The sequence below is a fragment of the Callionymus lyra genome, chromosome 12, assembly GCF_982586985.1.
Source record: "Callionymus lyra chromosome 12, fCalLyr1.hap1.1, whole genome shotgun sequence".
Taxonomy (NCBI): domain Eukaryota; kingdom Metazoa; phylum Chordata; class Actinopteri; order Syngnathiformes; family Callionymidae; genus Callionymus; species Callionymus lyra.
This window is the reverse complement of record NC_141829.1, coordinates 491222-504393: the sequence shown is the minus strand read 5'-3', so window position 1 is coordinate 504393 and position 13172 is coordinate 491222. Positions and strand designations below refer to the sequence as shown.

The window sequence follows — 13172 nt, the reverse complement described above, 5'->3', positions numbered from 1 at the left end:
GACACACAATGATCTCGTCTCCTCAGTCTTCAGGCCCGTCAGTGAGACCATGTGTTCCAGTCAAGATCCTCCATCTTCCTCTCAACACTGCAGCGTCTCGTGTCAGCATCCATGTCTCGTCACTTCCTGGTCGTCCTGGAGCCGATGTTCGCTCGACTCCTGCCGACCCCAGCCGGGGGTCAAAGGTCAGACTTGTTGTTCTAGATTCTTCCGTCACAGCTTCGTCGACGACTCACAAAATATCATATAAAACCGTCCACCTGCGACCTTTGACCTTCACGAGAGACGTCTAGGTCATCTGGGTCTAGAACCAGCGAAGACTCAGAAGATGATTTTCAGCATCTTCTCTAAACCAGAGGGACCTGGAAAGTGATCATTGAACAGATGCAGCAGAAGCGAAACGATGAGCTTTAAATACACAACGAAGTGATTTGAGTCCAGATGTTGAAACAACTGCTGCTCGTCTGTGTTCAGAGAAAATACTCTTTTATAACAAACTGTTGTCGCAGAAGATTTAGGGTTTGAAACAGAATCTGATGAGGAAAGGTGACATGTAGAGTGAGACATGTAGAGTGAGACATGTAGAGTGAGACATGTAGAGTGAGACATGTAATGCGAGACATTTAGAGTGAGACATGTAGAGTGAGACATGTGGAGTGAGACATGTGGAGTGAGACATGTAGAGTGATACATGTGGAGTGAGACATGTAGAGTGAGACATGTGGAGTGAGACATGTGGAGTGAGACATGTAGAGTGAGACATGTAGAGTGAGACATGTGGAGTGAGACATGTGGAGTGAGACATGTAGAGTGAGACATGTGGAGTGAGACATGTAGAGTGAGACATGTGGAGTGAGACATGTAGAGTGAGACATGTAGAGTGAGACATGTGGAGTGAGACATGTAGAGTGAGACATGTGGAGTGAGACATGTAGAGTGAGACATGTGGAGTGAGACATGTGGAGTGAGACATGTAGAGTGAGACATGTGGAGTGAGACATGTAGAGTGAGACATGTGGAGTGAGACATGTGGAGTGAGACATGTAGAGTGAGACATGTGGAGTGAGACATGTAGAGTGAGACATGTAGAGTGAGACATGTGGAGTGAGACATGTAGAGTGAGACATGTGGAGTGAGACATGTAGAGTGAGACATGTGGAGTGAGACATGTGGAGTGAGACATGTAGAGTGAGACATGTGGAGTGAGACATGTAGAGTGAGACATGTGGAGTGAGACATGTAGAGTGAGACATGTGGAGTGAGACATGTGGACTGTGACATGTAGAGTGAGAAATGTGGAGTGAGACATGTGGAGTGAGACATGTAGAGTGAGACATGTGGAGTGAGACATGTGGACTGTGACATGTAGAGTGAGAAATGTGGAGTGAGACATGTGGAGTGAGACATGTGGAGTGAGACATGTGGAGTGAGACATGTAGAGTGAGACATGTGGAGTGAGACATGTAGAGTGAGACATGTACGTAGAGTGCGACATGTAGAGTGAGACATGTGGAGTGAGACATGTATAGTGAGACATGTAATGCGAGACATGTAGAGTGAGACATGTGGAGTGAGACATGTAGAGTGAGACATGTGGAGTGAGACATGTGGACTGTGACATGTAGAGTGAGACATGTGGAGTGAGACATGTGGAGTGAGACATGTAGAGTGAGACATGTAGAGTGAGACATGTGGAGTGAGACATGTGGAGTGAGACATGTAGAGTGAGACATGTGGAGTGAGACATGTAGAGTGAGACATGTGGAGTGAGACATGTAGAGTGAGACATGTGGAGTGAGACATGTAGAGTGAGACATGTGGAGTGAGACATGTAGAGTGAGACATGTGGAGTGAGACATGTGGAGTGAGACATGTGGAGTGAGACATGTAGAGTGAGACATGTACGTAGAGTGAGACATGTAGAGTGAGACATGTAGAGTGAGACATATGCAGTGAGACATGTGGAGTGAGACATGTACGTAGAGTGAGACATGTAGAGTGAGACATGTAGAGTGAGACATGTGGAGTGAGACATATGGAGTGAGACATGTAGAGTGAGACATATGCAGTGAGACATGTGGAGTGAGACATGTTTCAAGTCTCTTTCTTCATGATCTTCAACCACAGCTTGACACCTGGTTACCATGGAAACACCATCAGAGGACATTTTATTTTTGTCCATTTAAATCAGATCTTATTCACTCTCTGGACAAATATTTGTAAAGTGCAGCAAAGATTCATGTGTGACTCGTGAAGATCAACGTTCATGTTTCTGCTGAGAAGTTCTTCATGAACCCAGACTTGATTTTCTGTTCCTTGGAAAGAGTTCAGTTTCTGAAGAAAGGATTTGAACATGTGTGACGGTTCCATGTGACACCTGTCACTCAAATCAGTCAAAAAGCAAACCTCCAATGAAGAAACGTCAGGTTAACCAGTAAATGTGAGGAGAGTCTGGTTAGTTTGAGGTTTCTTCTCCTTGTTGAGTCTGGATCGTAACAATATGTTGTTGATGTAATATTTCACATGAAGGAAGATCTTCTCTCTCCTGCCCAGGCTTCTCTCACAGGACCAGATCTCCTCTGAGGTCCAGCAGCTCCGAGGACTGTCCTCACCTCAGCGAGTCCTTGTCCTGCGACGCTCCGCCCTGTGTGCAGTGGACCACTCATGGTCCAGGAGGATGTGATCTTCTCGGCTCACGCAGCTGTGGAGCTGGAACGCTGGTCCAGAATGTGACCTGTGTGGACTCTGAAGGTAGGATCTTCTCCAGACCTTCATGTGTTCAAGGACACGTTCTGCGACTCATTACATCCAACATTCGCGTCCAAAGACGACAAAACAGCTTCAAATGATGATGAACTTCAAGGTTGTTTCAAATCTGAGACTGAAACACGTTGTGGATTTCAAATTTCCCTCCATCTTTCCTCAGAACCATCTGAAGGGAAATTAAAAAATCCTTTTTTTAAAATCTTTTCTTTATCTCTTTGGTTTGGAATGAGGCAGAAACCTTGTAAAAACAGTGTTACTCCAGTTTTACTACAGTGTTACTATAGTGTTACTACAGTTTTACTACAGTGTTACTACAGTGTTACTACAGTTTTACTAAAGTGTTACTACAGTGTTACTACAGTTTTACTACACTGTTACTACAGTGTTACTACAGTTTTAGTAAAGTGTTACTACAGTGTTACTACAGTGTTACTACAGTGTTACTAAAGTGTTACTACAGTGTTACTACAGTTTTACTACAGTTTTACTACACTGTTACTACAGTGTTACTACAGTTTTACTAAAGTGTTACTACAGTGTTACTACAGTTTTACTAAAGTGTTACTACAGTGTTACTACAGTGTTACTACAGTTTTACTACAGTTTTACTAAAGTGTTACTACAGTGTTACTACAGTTTTACTAAAGTGTTACTACAGTGTTACTACAGTTTTACTACAGTTTTACTAAAGTGTTATGACAGTGTTGACTCAGAGTTATGACAGTGTAGCCACAGTGTTGTGACAGTGTTATGACACTGTAGCTACAGTGTTGTGACAGTGTTATGACACTGTAGCTACAGTGTTGTGACGTGTCGTGATGAATCGTCAGGTGAGTCCTGATGAATCATCATGTGTTTCGTGATGAATACTCAGGTGTGTCGTGATGAATCGCCAGGTGTGTCGTGATGAATCGCCAGGTGTGTTATGATGAATCGTCAGGTGTGTCATGATGAATCGTCAGGTGTGTCGTGATAAATCGTCATGTGTGTCGTGATGAATCGTCAGGTGAGTCCTGATGAATCATCATGTGTGTCGTGATGAATCGTCAGGTGTGCCATGATGAATCCTCAGGTGTGTCGTGATGAATCGTCAGGTGTGTGATGATGAATTGTCAGGTGTGTTGTGATGAATCGTCATGTGTGTCGTGATGAATCGTCAGGTGAGTCCTGATGAATCGTCATGTGTGTCGTGATGAATCGTCAGGTGTGCCATGATGAATCCTCAGGTGTGTCGTGATGAATCCTCAGGTGTGTCGTGATGAATCCTCAGCTGTGTCGTGATGAATCGTCATGTGTGTCGTGATGAATCGTCAGGTGAGTCCTGATGAATCATCATGTGTGTCGTGATGAATCGTCAGGTGTGCCATGATGAATCGTCATGTGTGTCGTGATGAATCGTCATGTGTGTCGTGATGAATCGTCATGTGTGTCGTGATGAATCGTCATGTGTGTCGTGATGAATCGTCAGGTGTGTCATGATGAATTGTCAGGTGTGTCATGATGAATCGTCAGGTGTGTCATGATGAATCGTCAGGTGTGTCATAATGAATCGTCAGGTGTCCCATGATGAATCCTCAGGTGTGTCGTGATGAATCGTCAGGTGTGTGATGATGAATCGTCAGGTGTGTCGTGATGAATCGTCATGTGTGTCGTGATGAATCGTCAGGTGAGTCCTGATGAATCATCATGTGTGTCGTGATGAATCGTCAGGTGTGCCATGATGAATCCTCAGGTGTGTCGTGATGAATCCTCAGGTGTGTCATGATGAATCGTCAGGTGTGTCATGATGAATCCTCAGGTGTGTCGTGATGAATCGTCATGTGTGTCGTGATGAATCGTCATGTGTGTCGTGATGAATCGTCATGTGTGTCGTGATGAATCGTCAGGTGTGTCATGATGAATCGTCAGGTGTGTCATAATGAATCGTCAGGTGTGTCGTGATGAATCGTCAGGTGTGTCATGATGAATCGTCAGGTGTGTCATGATGAATCGTCAGGTGTGTCGTGATGAATCGTCAGGTGTGTCATGATGAATCGTCAGGTGAGTCATGATGAATCCTCAGGTGTGTCGTGATGAATCGTCAGGTGTGTCGTGATGAATCGTCAGGTGTGTCATGATGAATCCTCAGGTGTGTCGTGATGAATCGTCAGGTGTGTCGTGATGAATCGTGAGGTGTGTCGTGATGAATCGTCAGGTGTGTCGTGATGAATCGCCAGGTGTGTTGTGATGAATCGTCAGGTGTGTCATGATGAATCGTCAGGTGTGTCGTGATGAATCGTCAGGTGTGTCGTGATGAATCGCCAGGTGTGTCATGATGAATCGTCAGGTGTGTCATGATGAATCGTCAGGTGTGTCGTGATGAATCGTCAGGTGTGTCGCGATGTTGTGACTCATGTTGTTGATGAAGCTGTTTGTGTTAAGTTACCCACAATCCTCTTGATTTGAAAGCTGCTGCTTTATTTCAGCTTCACGGTAAAAACACAAAAACACTTCAGTTGCTCAAAGGAAATGTGGAAAAACAAATCCCAGAAGATAATTGACGGCGATATTTATTCAATGTCTGCAGGGAAAACAGGAGTTAAAGGAGCAGCTTCCAACTGAAGCTTGAACTTGAGTGACAGCCACGCGAGACCAGCTCTGACTCCGGCTGAGAAGGAAACGGATCGACATGTTAATCAGAGATTTGGTGCAGAAACAACAGAAACTAATGAAGGTTTTTATTCTGAGCTCAGTTCCTGCTGGAGCTTCATCACTATTCACAGCAGCACACTGGCCACGCCCCCTTTGTTGTGATTGGTTGAAGCAAAGATAGCTTGAAACTGATCAAGTCGAATCTATTGATGAATCTATTGATGAACCTATTGATGAATCAATTGATGAATCTATTGATGAATCTATTGATGAATCTATTGATGAAACTATTGATGAATTTATTGATGAATCTATTGATGAATCTATTGATGAATCAATTGATGAATCTATTGATGAATCTATTGATGAATCTATTGATGAAACTATTGATGAATCTATTGATGAATCTATCGATGAATCTATTGATGAAACTATTGATGAATTTATTGATGAATCTATTGATGAATCTATTGATGAACCTATTGATGAATCTATTGATGAATCTATTGATGAACCTATTGATGAATCTATTGATGAATCTATTGATGAATCAATTGATGAATCAATTGATGAATCAATTGATGAATCTATTGATGAACCTATTGATGAATCTATTGATGAATCTATTGATGAATCTATTGATGAACCTATTGATGAATCTATTGATGAATCAATTGATTAAACTATTGATGAATCTATTGATGAATCTATTGATGAACCTATTGATGAATCTATTGATGAATCTATTGATGAACCTATTGATTAATCTATTGATGAATCTATTGATGAACCTATTGATGAATCTATTGATGAATCTATTGATGAACCTATTGATGAATCTATTGATGAATCTATTGATGAATCTATTGATGAATCTATTGATGAACCTATTGATGAATCTATTGATGAATCTATTGATGAACCTATTGATGAATCTATTGATGAATCTATTGATGAATTTATTGATGAATCTATTGATGAATCTATTGATGAACCTATTGATGAATCTATTGATGAATCTATTGATGAACCTATTGATGAATCTATTGATGAACCTATTGATGAACCTATTGATGAATCTATTGATGAATCTATTGATGAACCTTTGTAACCAAATGATCAACGTTACACAACAACAACACAATCAACACAAAGAGTCATGTGACTCAGGACATCATCACTGTGACTCTGAACAAGTGTGAGTCAGAGTCAGAGAGTTGTGTGTGAACTCGACTCACTTGATGAAAGTGAAGGTTGAAGTTAATGCAGTGAGAAGAGAAGGAAGAAGAAAGTGATGGATCTTCTGTCGCTGCTATGATGACATCATCATCGAGTGCAGAGAAGAATCATTTGTGTCGATAGACAATGAATCAAACTTCAGGAGGTTAATGAGCACAAATGTGTTCTAAGGCTGAAGATCATTTCAAAATAAAAGCCTGCTGTTTTCAACCCACTGTTTTCATCTGTAAAGTTCTGCCTCTCATTGATCCACGACTGTGACTCACAGCTCGTCGTCTCATCACACAAACATGAACCCATGAAGGAAATGAATCATCCAGAAGCAACACAACTTAAAGTGACTTCAGTTCTGAACTAAGAACTAAGACTAAACTAAGACTGAACTAAGAACTAAGACTGAACTAAGACTTAAGAATGAACTAAGAACTAAGACTGAACTAAGACTGAACTCAGACTGAACTAAGAACTAAGACCGAACTGAGACTGAACTAAAAACTAAGACTGAACTAAGAACTAAGACTGAACAAAGACTGAAGTAAGACTGAACTAAGACTGAACTAAGACTGAACAAGGACTGAACTAAGAACTAAGACTGAACAAAGACTGAACTAAGATTGAACTAAGACTGAAGTAAGAACTAAGACTGAAGTAAGACTGAAGTAAGAACTAAGACTGAAGTAAGAACTAAGACTGAAGTAAGACTGAAGTAAGAACTAAGACTGAACTAAGACTGAAGTAAGAACTAAGACTGAACTAAGACTGAAATAAGACTGAAGTAAGATAAAAGACTGAACTAAGACTGAAATAAGAGTGAACTAAGACTGAACTAAGCCTGAAGTAAGAACTAAGACTGAAGTAAGAACTAAGACTGAAGTAAGAACTAAGACTGAAGTAAGAACTAACACTGAACTAACACTGAACAAAGACTGAAGTAAGAACTAAGACTGAACTAAGACTGAAGTAAGAACTAAGACTGAAGTAAGAACTAAGACTGAACTAAGACTGAAGTAAGAACTAAGACTGAACTAAGACTGAAGTAAGAACTAAGACTGATCTAAGACTGAAATAAGACTGAAGTAAGATAAAAGACTGAACTAAGACTGAAATAAGACTGAACTAAGACTGAAGTAAGAACTAAGACTGAAGTAAGAACTAAGACTAAAGTAAGAACTAAGACTGAACTAAGACTGAAGTAAGAACTAAGACTGAACAAAGACTGAAATAAGACTGAAGTAAGATAAAAGACTGAAATAAGACTGAAATAAGACTGACATAAGACTGAAATAAGACTGAACTAAGACTGAACTAAGACTGAAGTAAGATAAAAGACTGAAGTAAGAACTAAGACTGAACTAAGACTGAAGTAAGAACTAAGACTGAACTAAGACTGAAGTAAGAACTAAGACTGAACTAAGACTGAAGTAAGAACTAAGACTGAACTAAGACTGAAATAAGACTGAAGTAAGATAAAAGACTGAACTAAGACTGAAATAAGACTGAACTAAGACTGAACTAAGACTGAAGTAAGAACTAAGACTGAAGTAAGACTGAAGTAAGACTGAAGTAAGAACTAAGACTGAAGTAAGAACTAAGACTGAAGTAAGAACTAAGACTGAACTAACACTGAACTAAGACTGAAGTAAGAACTAAGACTGAACTAAGACTGAAGTAAGAACTAAGACTGAAGTAAGACTGAAGTAAGACTGAAGTAAGACTGAAGTAAGACTGAAGTAAGACTGAAGTAAGACTGAAGTAAGACTGAAGTAAGACTGAACTAAGAACTAAGACTGAACAAAGACTGAACTAAGATAGATCTGATGTTTTTTCCTGCAGGTCGAACTGTGGCCTCTGACCTCTGCACAGATGATTCTCCGTCCACACGCGTGGACTGTGAGGTTCCGTGTCCAGGAGACTGTGTGGTCAGTTCGTGGTCAGTCTGGACCACATGTTCCCAGAGCTGCAGCACCAAGACCTCGCAGGGACGTCAGAGCCGAACACGCAGCGTCCTGGCCTTCCCCGGGAGAGGTAACTGTAGTCATGTGATCTTTATGGTAACTATCCTGTAGTCATGTGATCTTTATGGTAACGATCCTGTTGTGATCTTTATGGTAACTATCCTGTAGTCATGTGATCTTTATGGTAACGATCCTGTTGTGATCTTTATGGTAACTATCCTGTAGTCATGTGATCTTTATGGTAACTATCCTGTTGTGATCTTTATGGTAACGATCCTGTTGTGATCTTTATGGTAACGATCCTGTTGTGATCTTTATGGTAACTATCCTGTTGTGATCTTTATGGTAACTATCCTGTTGTGATCTTTATGGTAACTATCCTGTTGTGATCTTTATGGTAACGATCCTGTTGTGATCTTTATGGTAACTATCCTGTAGTCATGTGATCTTTATGGTAACTATCCTGTTGTGATCTTTATGGTAACTATCCTGTAGTCATGTGATCTTTATGGTAACGATCCTGTTGTGATCTTTATGGTAACTATCCTGTAGTCATGGGATCTTTATGGTAACGATCCTGTTGTGATCTTTATGGTAACGATCCTGTTGTGATCTTTATGGTAACGATCCTGTAGTCATGTGATCTTTATGGTAACTATCCTGTTGTGATCTTTATGGTAACGATCCTGTTGTGATCTTTATGGTAACGATCCTGTTGTGATCTTTATGGTAACGATCCTGTTGTGATCTTTATAGTAACTATCCTGTAGTCATGTGATCTTTATGGTAACGATCCTGTTGTCATGTGATCTTTATGGTAACTATCCTGTTGTGATCTTTATGGTAACTATCCTGTAGTCATGTGATCTTTATGGTAACTATCCTGTTGTGATCTTTATGGTAACAATCCTGTTGTCATGTGATCTTTATGGTAACGATCCTGTTGTCATGTGATCTTTATGGTAACTATCCTGTTGTGATCTTTATGGTAACTATCCTGTAGTCATGTGATCTTTATGGTAACGATCCTGTTGTGATCTTTATGGTAACGATCCTGTTGTCATGTGATCTTTATGGTAACTATCCTGTTGTGATCTTTATGGTAACGATCCTGTTGTCATGTGATCTTTATGGTAACGATCCTGTTGTCATGTGATCTTTATGGTAACGATCCTGTTGTGATCTTTATGGTAACTATCCTGTAGTCATGTGATCTTTATGGTAACTATCCTGTTGTGATCTTTATGGTAACTATCCTGTAGTCATGTGATCTTTATGGTAACGATCCTGTTGTGATCTTTATGGTAACTATCCTGTAGTCATGTGATCTTTATGGTAACGATCCTGTTGTGATCTTTATGGTAACGATCCTGTTGTGATCTTTATGGTAACTATCCTGTAGTCATGTGATCTTTATGGTAACGATCCTGTTGTCATGTGATCTTTATGGTAACTATCCTGTTGTGATCTTTATGGTAACTATCCTGTAGTCATGTGATCTTTATGGTAACTATCCTGTTGTGATCTTTATGGTAACGATCCTGTTGTCATGTGATCTTTATGGTAACGATCCTGTTGTCATGTGATCTTTATGGTAACGATCCTGTTGTGATCTTTATGGTAACTATCCTGTAGTCATGTGATCTTTATGGTAACGATCCTGTTGTGATCTTTATGGTAACTATCCTGTAGTCATGTGATCTTTATGGTAACGATCCTGTTGTGATCTTTATGGTAACGATCCTGTTGTGATCTTTATGGTAACTATCCTGTAGTCATGTGATCTTTATGGTAACGATCCTGTTGTCATGTGATCTTTATGGTAACTATCCTGTTGTGATCTTTATGGTAACTATCCTGTAGTCATGTGATCTTTATGGTAACTATCCTGTTGTGATCTTTATGGTAACGATCCTGTTGTCATGTGATCTTTATGGTAACGATCCTGTTGTCATGTGATCTTTATGGTAACGATCCTGTTGTGATCTTTATGGTAACTATCCTGTAGTCATGTGATCTTTATGGTAACGATCCTGTTGTGATCTTTATGGTAACTATCCTGTAGTCATGTGATCTTTATGGTAACGATCCTGTTGTGATCTTTATGGTAACTATCCTGTTGTGATCTTTATGGTAACTATCCTGTAGTCATGTGATCTTTATGGTAACGATCCTGTTGTGATCTTTATGGTAACTATCCTGTAGTCATGTGATCTTTATGGTAACGATCCTGTTGTCATGTGATATTTATGGTAACTATCCTGTTGTGATCTTTATGGTAACTATCCTACAGTCATGTGATCTTTATGGTAACGATCCTGTTGTGATCTTTATGGTAACGATCCTGTTGTCATGTGATCTTTATGGTAACGATCCTGTTGTGATCTTTATGGTAACGATCCTGTTGTCATGTGATCTTTATGGTAACGATCCTGTTGTCATGTGATCTTTATGGTAACGATCCTGTTGTGATCTTTATGGTAACTATCCTGTAGTCATGTGATCTTTATGGTAACGATCCTGTTGTGATCTTTATGGTAACTATCCTGTAGTCATGTGATCTTTATGGTAACGATCCTGTTGTGATCTTTATGGTGACTATCCTGTAGTCATGTGATCTTTATGGTAACGATCCTGTTGTGATCTTTATGGTAACGATCCTGTTGTGATCTTTATGGTAACTATCCTGTAGTCATGTGATCTTTATGGTAACGATCCTGTTGTCATGTGATCTTTATGGTAACTATCCTGTTGTGATCTTTATGGTAACTATCCTGTAGTCATGTGATCTTTATGGTAACTATCCTGTTGTGATCTTTATGGTAACGAATCTGTTGTCATGTGATCTTTATGGTAACGATCCTGTTGTCATGTGATCTTTATGGTAACGATCCTGTTGTGATCTTTATGGTAACTATCCTGTAGTCATGTGATCTTTATGGTAACGATCCTGTTGTGATCTTTATGGTAACTATCCTGTAGTCATGTGATCTTTATGGTAACGATCCTGTTGTGATCTTTATGGTAACTATCCTGTTGTGATCTTTATGGTAACTATCCTGTAGTCATGTGATCTTTATGGTAACGATCCTGTTGTGATCTTTATGGTAACTATCCTGTAGTCATGTGATCTTTATGGTAACGATCCTGTTGTCATGTGATATTTATGGTAACTATCCTGTTGTGATCTTTATGGTAACTATCCTGCAGTCATGTGATCTTTATGGTAACGATCCTGTTGTCATGTGATCTTTATGGTAACGATCCTGTTGTCATGTGATATTTATGGTAACTATCCTGTTGTGATCTTTATGGTAACTATCCTGCAGTCATGTGATCTTTATGGTAACGATCCTGTTGTGATCTTTATGGTAACGATCCTGTTGTCATGTGATCTTTATGGTAACGATCCTGTTGTGATCTTTATGGTAACGATCCTGTTGTCATGTGATCTTTATGGTAACGATCCTGTTGTCATGTGATCTTTATGGTAACGATCCTGTTGTCATGTGATCTTTATGGTAACTATCCTGTTGTGATCTTTATGGTAACTATCCTGTAGTCATGTGATCTTTATGGTTACGATCCTGTTGTGATCTTTATGGTAACGATCCTGTAGTCATGTGATCTTTATGGTAACTATCCTGTTGTGATCTTTATGGTAACTATCCTGTAGTCATGTGATCTTTATGGTAACGATCCTGTTGTCATGTGATCTTTATGGTAACTATCCTGTTGTGATCTTTATGGTAACTATCCTGTAGTCATGTGATCTTTATGGTAACGATCCTGTTGTGATCTTTATGGTAACGATCCTGTTGTCATGTGATCTTTATGGTAACTATCCTGTTGTGATCTTTATGGTAACGATCCTGTTGTCATGTGATCTTTATGGTAACGATCCTGTTGTCATGTGATCTTTATGGTAACGATCCTGTTGTGATCCTTATGGTAACTATCCTGTAGTCGTGTGATCTTTATGGTAACAATCCTGTTGTCATGTGATCTTTATGGTAACTATCCTGTTGTGATCTTTATGGTAACGATCCTGTTGTCATGTGATCTTTATGGTAACGATCCTGTTGTGATCTTTATGGTAACTATCCTGTTGTGATCTTTATGGTAACTATCCTGTAGTCATGTGATCTTTATGGTAACTATCCTGTTGTGATCTTTATGGTAACGATCCTGTTGTGATCTTTATGGTAACGATCCTGTTGTGATCTTTATGGTAACTATCCTGTAGTCATGTGATCTTTATGGTAACGATCCTGTTGTGATCTTTATGGTAACGATCCTGTTGTGATCTTTATGGTAACTATCCTGTAGTCATGTGATCTTTATGGTAACTATCCTGTTGTGATCTTTATGGTAACGATCCTGTTGTGATCTTTATGGTAACGATCCTGTTGTGATCTTTATGGTAACTATCCTGTAGTCATGTGATCTTTATGGTAACGATCCTGTTGTCATGTGATCTTTATGGTTACTATCCTGTTGTGATCTTTATGGTAACTATCCTGTAGTCATGTGATCTTTATGGTAACTATCCTGTTGTGATCTTTATGGTAACAATCCTGT

The 13172-nt window shown here is 39.6% G+C and overlaps 1 protein-coding gene across 1 annotated transcript in view; it reads left to right on the top strand.

The window, feature by feature from the left end:
• The window catches only part of thsd7ba (thrombospondin, type I, domain containing 7Ba), a 216070-nt gene that overhangs the window by 102010 nt on the left and 100888 nt on the right, over nucleotides 1-13172 (top strand). Inside the window, exons 7-9 of the mRNA XM_087804249.1 lie at nucleotides 27-185; nucleotides 2554-2751; nucleotides 8470-8661. Of these exons, the coding sequence (XP_087660375.1) occupies nucleotides 27-185; nucleotides 2554-2751; nucleotides 8470-8661 (549 nt within the window). The remainder of the gene's footprint in view (nucleotides 1-26; nucleotides 186-2553; nucleotides 2752-8469; nucleotides 8662-13172) is intronic.